The 8,291-nt window shown below is 38.3% G+C and overlaps 1 protein-coding gene across 5 annotated transcripts; it reads left to right on the top strand.

The window, feature by feature from the left end:
- Positions 1–20: 20 nt before the first annotated feature.
- Positions 21–7,908, top strand: nme6 (NME/NM23 nucleoside diphosphate kinase 6). 5 transcript variants are annotated; one of them, XR_001170158.3, is made up of 7 exons: positions 21–107; positions 983–1,090; positions 1,807–1,909; positions 3,763–3,802; positions 4,326–4,486; positions 5,099–5,296; positions 7,392–7,816. XR_001170158.3 is itself a non-coding variant. In NM_001130237.1 (6 exon segments), coding segments are annotated over 5 exon segments (540 nt in total). In that variant the 5' UTR covers positions 100–107; positions 983–1,003; the 3' UTR covers positions 7,541–7,812.
- Positions 7,909–8,291: the final 383 nt, after the last annotated feature.

Raw genomic sequence — 8,291 nt, 5'->3', positions numbered from 1 at the left:
GCGCTTCTTACCGCGCTCATCACTGAGCGTCAGGGGTCAATTAAGGCAGAAAGCGGTGAGCGTTGCTATAGTTACACGGACCACGTGCAGCGAGTAACCATTCAGCGGTGAGTAGGCGCTCTGGCGATTTATCCAATTCAGAGGCAAATAAATAGCAGATTAAGTTAGTAGAAAAAGGCAGGGGCCTAGATTATTGCCAATTAAACTTGAGCGTGTTGTTTGGGAAGGATGCAATGCTCAGAGCGCATATGTATATTGTTGGGTAACAAAGGACTTGCCCGAGCTGTCTGTCCATAGATATACTAGTTTGACAAGCCACACGGGACGGGACGTAACAATCCATCTGACAGCTTAGTCTTTAATAAAAGTGAACTTGCACGGCTCGGTGGTAATTAGGCTTTGCTGCAGTGGCTTCTCAAAGGGTTTATACATACTGTGGTTTTTAAATGCATTTACCCTCCAAAGTATGTGGTAATTGGTCTCATGCTGCCCTCTCAGTCTGTGCCTTTAAAATGGAGATAAAACCTGAATTCAATAAGATTTATGTTTTTGTTATTACATTCAGCATTGGTTACAAGATCCTTGGGCAGCTCCTTATCAGAGGTGGCAATACTGAATTGTCTGGACAAACCCCTCCTGGGTAATACCTGAAATAAAGGTTGGCAAAACCTTTACAGTTGCCAATCTACACATTGAGAATTGAGCCAGATGGGAACATTACTGTGAGAGTTTGTATTTTGTTTCCTGCAAAGAAGTGCTGCAGCCCAGACAATCAGGGTAGTAAAATTACAAGCAGAACTCAATACTTGATGTATTGAATCCATAACTAAGGAAAATTCCAATGCTGAAAATGTTTTGTCATTGTATGATATATCAGTGGTCCATGTGAAAGCCATGGCTAAGTTCAGTATACAGCCTGATCATAGCCAATATCACATATTTTGAGATATTCTCTTGCTATCAAACTGTGTTTCAATTGTAGGATGTGATCCTTTGTGCAACCATGTCATCATTTCGCTGGGTTCGACCCCTTCAGCTCACGTTAGCGTTGATTAAACCTGATGCTGTAGCCAATCCAGTCATTTCTGAGGTAACTGTTGTGCATCGCAGAAACACAAAGTAATGACCCGGCACTGTGTAAAGCAGGGGCGGAGAGAATGGCTTCATGTAATTAATAGTTATTCCTTGTTAAAAATATAATCTTGTTATCTTTAAGTAATCTTTAAATATTGCCTCTAAACATCTCATTCCTAAACCAAGGGTATTAAAGTTGGTACTTCCTCTGGTGCTATATAATAGAATTGGTGGGCAACAAATATTTTTAAATATAGTGGGCCTGCAGTTTGTCATATTGCATGCTAGGAGCCTTGATTTTATTAACATGATGCTATCATACAAATATGTGGGAAATGTAAAGTCTGTGGTGCATACTGGGGGCCTTAGGTTTTATCTGCAGGCCAGATGTTGCCCGAGTTAGAATATTATCTCCCACCAAAATATATGACACTTCATAATCATAAATATTAAAGTATATTTTGAAACATTACACAATTGTTTAATTCCCTTGTAAAGGTCTCTTGTTTTGTGATAAATACTACAATGATGAGAATTGTGTGTGACAGCTAGCAAATAAGGTTATAATATAATATATAAGAATGACCAACTCGGCTAAATAAAAATACTTTAGTTTATACCAAGGCTGTCATTGGCTCTGAAACATTAAACATGACACACTTAGACTTTTTTTTGTATTTGTGCTTTACCCAGCTAACCAGTCCATATTTATCCGTGTTGCTCCTTTTATAGGCGGTACATCAAAAGATTTTAGAAAATAACTTTCTGATCATAAGACATAAAGAGCTTCATTGGAGATCCACAGATTCTCAGAGGTTTTATTGTGAGCACAAGGGTAAGAACCAATAATAAACATTGGTAAAACTGAAAAAAAAAATTTTTATTTGGGGTAAATTACAGGTTTCCACACTTCAATTAGTTGTTTATTCTCAACAAATCACATAGCAGGCTTGGAATTTAAACTATATTGAACACAGCGATAACTGTAGAAGAAAATGTATGGGGTAAAACCAGTCAGTTCCCCAAAGTACAGTAACAGAATACATAAAAGTATAACTAACTATGTGAATTTGAATTTCCTGGGGTACAATAAATAGTACAGTGGTCTCAGGGCTGCTGCATTGTTCAGTCTCTATAGTGACAGTGCCAATGTATGTCTTATTAAATGGGTGGTTTGCCATTAAGTCAACATATATTATATATGTTGTTAACTTTAACAACATATATTATTATTAACATTTATTTATAAAGCGCCAACATATTCCGCAGCGCTGTGTATATATATATATTATAATAATCATACAATATAAGCCTATTTAGCTAGTAAAGGCCTTGTCCAACTAGATAAGATAAAGCATCAGTTACATTAGACTTTAACACACAATTATGGGCCTTCGCTATGAGGAAGGAATGAAGGACAAGGTGTAGTGGAACTAAAACTCGCTCACTGTTGTGTTAAAAATAAAAAGGAGGTACTTTGCAGCGAACAGAACAGGTTTTATTGTCCAAGACAATCCACAGGGTTGAATTTACTCACCGAATCTATTGAGGTAGTATGAGCACTTAATGATTAAATATATGCCAATACAATAAATAATAAGACAGCATGATGTGACAGCATGTGGAGACAGCTCCTAGGCTCCCTGGAGCACATCCAGCAACTGAAGGCCAAAGAGGAAGATCCACCTCTTGCTAAACAATATATTAAAGGAGAAGGAAAGGCTAAGTCACTTGGGGGTGCCAAAATGTTAGGCACCCCCAAGTGACTTAGAGCGCCTACCTTGTACCCCGGGCTGGTGCCCCTGTACGGAGGGAACAGCACCAGCCCGGGGCACCTGTAGACACCGCTTCCTCCTTCCTTTGCGCGCTGCCGGCGAAATCCGCCGGCGCATGCGCAGTAGAGTGAAAAGCCGACTTTAATGTTTAAGTTCGGCTTTTCACTCTACTGCGCATGCGCGCGCAAGCGAGGAGGAAGGAGGAAGCGCCGGCAGCTACCCCGGGCTGGTGCTGTTCCCTCCGTACAGGGGCACCAGCCCGGGGTACAAGGTAGGCGTTCTAAGTCACTTGGGGGTGCCTAACATTTTGGCACCCCCAAGTGACTTAGCCTTTCCTTCTCTTTTAAGCCTGCCTAAGGGCCAATTATAAAGATATGCTAATAAGCAAAATTAAATACATAGACTTCTGCCTAATAACAGGAAAAAGTAAGTATAAGGATTTAAATTCATAGGGACCATTAAACCTATGGTACCCTGCATATATATATATATATATTATATATATATATATATATATATTACAAAAGAGCCATAAATATCCAGTAAATTATATTTACACTCTAGTATACATTTATATTTGATTAAGGCTGATTTTTTAGGTCAGCCTACCATTTATATTGTTATATAATAAAGTACGTTTTTTGGCCTTTAAAGGGATTGCTACTTTTATCATTGGTTGCTGTTTTCGCTATTCTCGTTTTATTTTCCCATGTAAAAGATATTTAGCAGTTATATACCATGATAATATATATTGACAAAGGAAGATGATAATAATTGCACAGTGCATGGTTGAACTAATTCCTGTGCAGACCATTAGAATTCACATTTCATAGTTTCTTTATATTAAATTACATTTTTTTTTTTTAACTTAAACCTCTTTCTTAAACCTCTTTTTTTTTTCTTACTTTCGCAGGACGATTTTTCTATCAACGACTAGTTGAGTTTATGTCAAGGTATGAGTTTGTTTCATTAACTTATGCCCAAGTGACCACAAAAGGGTCCTTATTTCTTATAATTAAGACGAGATGTGTCAGCATGATCTATCCTCTAATTACAATTTCTCATGTAGCAATATCATGAAAACTTACATTGCATATAGTGATTGTAGTTTGACATGGTTAAGGAAAGCTTATAGGGCTTCTTTTTCTCCTTTAAAAGAAGCCTGCTCCTCAGTTCTACATAAACACACTAATAACCCCCCATCTTATATTTGCTAAGTATGCTGGTAACCCTTAACTTAAGTTGTAGTTGAGAATATATAAAAAGTATATGCTGAAATAAATATACAGTCCGGTTGCTGCTTTGATGTTTATTGCAGTTTTACTACAGTTGGTGCTGACTTATCAAACTGCAAATAAAACCACATTTTTATAATTACAGCTCACTTTTTAGTGAGAGTTTTGATATGTGACCGATTTATGTCCCGAAATGTAACAAGTGTTTACAACTTATGTAGCTTTCTTGCTATTTATTCAGTGGACCCATGCAGGCATATATTCTGGCACATGAGGATGCTGTCCAGTTATGGAGGAACTTAATGGGTCCAACCAAAGTGTTCAGAGCACGAATTGTGGCTCCTGGGACTGTGCGGGGAGATCTGGGACTAACTGACACCCGTAATACCACACATGGTTCTGGTAAGTCTAATTCATTGCAGACATATCCCACCCAATACAGTACTTTGCAGAAATGCAAGTATTTATGTCCTAACCTATTCTTAAACTGAATTGCTTTTTTGAAAATTTTGAAATAATTCAGGAATGATCTATGTGAGAATGGCACACTGGAGAAAGTTAATTGTAGCTTGCTTTAAAGGGGAAATATACTGCCTTTTTCAACATTAGTTCACTGAAAAGAGCTTGTCCTAAACATATTTAACACCTTTTTTAAATTAGGAGGTATGTTTGGATTTTATTATTTCTTGTACCAAATATGGCAAATCTGAAACTAGTCTCATATGAGCACCAATCAAATCAAATAAGCATCAAACCAAATCAGCAGTCCATTGAGAAGCCCTGTGTATAAACAAACCCCTCCCTCCCCCCAGCTGTAGGCTTCTCAGTGTAAGTTGTTTTGATTGTGCTCAAACAGTACATTATTAAATTAAATCACACCCTCCAGTAATTGTAATAACTTACCTGATACGCCGGGCCAGTGATTCTGTTAGCAAGAAACTGCACCAGCCTGGGGGAACTTTTTAGCGAGTACTACAGAGCAATTCTCTTCCTGCTTTGTCCTTTTTTGTACAGGTGTACATGTGCAGTAGATTGAAAAGTTGAACATTAACCAAAAGCTGGCTTTCTCACCTTTCACCCTACGCATGCATTTGCCTGGACGCAATAAAGAAAGAAAAAGCAGAAGAAAATGATGGCTCTGTGGTACTTTCTACAAAGAACTTTAGGTTGGTGCAGTTTTCTGCTAAAAGGAGCAGTGGCCCATGGTATCTGGTAAGTGATTTAGACTTTTGGCCCCCAGTGATTTAGACTTTCCTTCTCTTTTAAATATATGAAAATACTAAATCAATCCCATAAAGTTCCCTTTTGAGTATTGCAATAGATAAAGGAAAACCATAGTAAGTATACGTTACCTCTTCCTGTTTGGTGACATTTATTGCAGTACACACTAAATAATCACTTTATTTTGCCTAACTATAAGGGACTATGACCCCCCACTATCTACAATACCATACAATATCAATACCTGTCAATATCAAGACATGCTTTTATGGAGCAATTTGGTACCTGATCTGTGCCCCAGACCAAACACAGTAGAGGACTAGTTATGGATCCCCTCCCCCACCAAAATAGTGTCTAGGTATATAAATCACTCAAGCGCTCCCAAGATTGAGAAGTACCATAAAGATATCCCAAATCTAATGGCAGAAGACTAAAAAGAAGTCAGTAATGGCCCATATGCCTATCTAGTGTCAGGTAGGGACAAACTCATTCAGTGTGAATTCCTACAGGGGGGAGGGTGGCTTAACATTGAATTCAAATTTTTACCATAATTCGATATATTTCTCTATATGCTGTTCAGAATATGATTGTTAGTAAATGTTTCTTGTTTTGTCTGTTCTAAAACAAATAAACAAATACTTTAAAAAAAACTCACAATATTTGAATTATGGTTTAAAAACTAAAATGTCTGACATTTATTAGTGCAAAAACCCTAAATATCAAATGTAAAACTTCGGCATCTAAAAGCTTGCGAGTTTCTATAGAAGTCCATGGCTGAGTTGTCCTAGGCAAAGTCAAGCCATATTTTCAATTTGAGATTTTCGAGTTTTTTCGAGTTTGTAAATTCACAAATTGATGGTATTCAAGTTTTTTTTATTTAAGCAAGTTTTTCATATTAATAAATAAGCAAACATTCAATCTCGAAAATTGGTAATTAAGCCCAAGAGTGTACATTATGCCAAAAAACTACATTTCATCAGCCACAAAGAAAATAATTCATGTTACATGCAGCCAATCTCCTGCCCACGTGGTGAGACTATCCCAGGATTAATAAAGACTGGTAAATGGTCCTAAAATACCTGACAGAAAAACTAGGCATGCTACCAACATTAAGAAAATTCTACTAGAGGTCCTAGAGTAACTTGGGAATGGGACAGTTAAAAAATGGAAGTGGTTGGTAAATACAATGCTACCTCTATACTAGTGATCCCCAACCAGTAGCTCGGGGGCAACATGTTGCTCACCAACCCCTTGGATGTTGCTCTCAGTGCCCCCAAACCAGGCAGTTTTTTTTTAATTCCTGACCTGCCAAGTTTTGGTTGAATAAAAACAAGATTTACTACCAAATAAAGCCTCCTGTAAGCTGATAGTGTGCATAGAGGCTACCTAATAGGCAATCTTAGCCCTTATTTGGCACCTCCATTAACTTTTAGGCTAATGCCAGATGTGGCGTTTGGCGTATATTTTCAGCAAGCCAAAAATCGCTTGCCAAAAATAGTGCCAAACGCCTCCTACCTGTGCCTGCACCCGAATGAATGAGATACGCTCGGGTACAGGCACATGTAGCCGATCTCCGCCAAAAAAACGCAAGACTTCATATCTTTGGCGGATATCAGCTATATGTGCCTGCACCCGAGCGTATGTCATTCATTCGGGTAGGAGGCTTATGGCGATATTTTCGGCAAGAGATTTTCTGCTTGCCGAAAATATACACCAAATGCCACATCTGACATTAGCCTTATGATGCTTGTGTTGCTATCCAAGTCTTTTTACATTTGACTGTGGCTCACAAGTAGGAAAGGTTGGGTACCCCTGCTCTATACAAACTGACTTACGAGATTAGGTGGGGGGGTGGGTAAGGTAAATATCAGAAAGTCTGGGAACCATGTACAAAAGGGAAATAGACCCAGTTTTAGGCTGAGAAAACATTGAAAGGTAATTGGGAATGTTCATAGACAGAGGTGCCTGCCATCCCATTTATTTGTAAACCCTTGAATTTTATGTACTAATTTGTGTTAGGATATGTTTTTTAGTGTCAAAACCAATAAAAAGTATTTTGTTAAAAAAAAATGTTCTTTTTATTTAGATTCTGTTGAATCAGCTTGCCGTGAAATCACATTTTTTTTCCCTGAGTTCAACACTAGCGATTGGTATGAGAAGCAAGAACCTCGCTACAGAACAGGGCCAGTGTTCTATGATGAAGAACGGTCAGAACACCGACTTGAAGGGGAGTGAAGGGACCTAAAAGGCAAACTGTGTGTTTATGTCTGCAGCTTCATGTCACATAAAAGACTATGGGTTTTAACATGAAGAAGGCTGTGTATCTACACCAGACAAAATTAGGAAGTGGTTACTGCTGTACACATTTTTGCTGCAGCAAGGGACAATGGGCACTATATTATTGTTATGGAAGATTTTAAGTTTGACGTCATTCTCTCAGCTCAGTGTGGCGCTGACTACTCTGTTTTAGCTCAATACAAAACATTTTAATAAAATAAATATACTAACGTTTTCTTTTGGCAACGTTAATGTGAAGCTGACAAGCTGAGCACAGAAGGGTCGCATGTGGCCTCCAAGATCCTTGTTGGGCATCGCTGCCTTATCTATTTTAAAGGTAACTACTGAAAATTTTGGCTAACCTTGTACTGTTCAGTATAACACATTACAGGGCTCATTTTGGATCCAAAATGTGTGCAGGGCACAAAGTGTTACCCACGATGCAGTCTGTTTCCCATGATTCCAGCATAATAGTGCTCACAAGGTTGCCACCCAATGCAATTGCAGCCAGTATGTTAAAACATGCAAAATTGTATTTGCACTTTTACACAGTTGCACTGAAAATCTTCTCAATTCATCACTTCCGGCACTTAGCATCAAAATGAAGTCTGCACCTGATTTTTTAGATGCAAGTGTGCTCGGTTTATTAATGCAAGCTGCTGTAGGAACCCTGGAGTTACCACATCTTTCAAAGGTGACTGTAGTTCAA

The sequence above is a fragment of the Xenopus tropicalis genome, chromosome 3 (genome assembly GCF_000004195.4).
Source record: "Xenopus tropicalis strain Nigerian chromosome 3, UCB_Xtro_10.0, whole genome shotgun sequence".
NCBI classification, from domain to species: Eukaryota; Metazoa; Chordata; class Amphibia; order Anura; family Pipidae; genus Xenopus; species Xenopus tropicalis.
The sequence above is the reverse complement of the archived record's forward strand: the minus strand, read 5'-3'. Positions and strand labels throughout refer to the sequence as shown.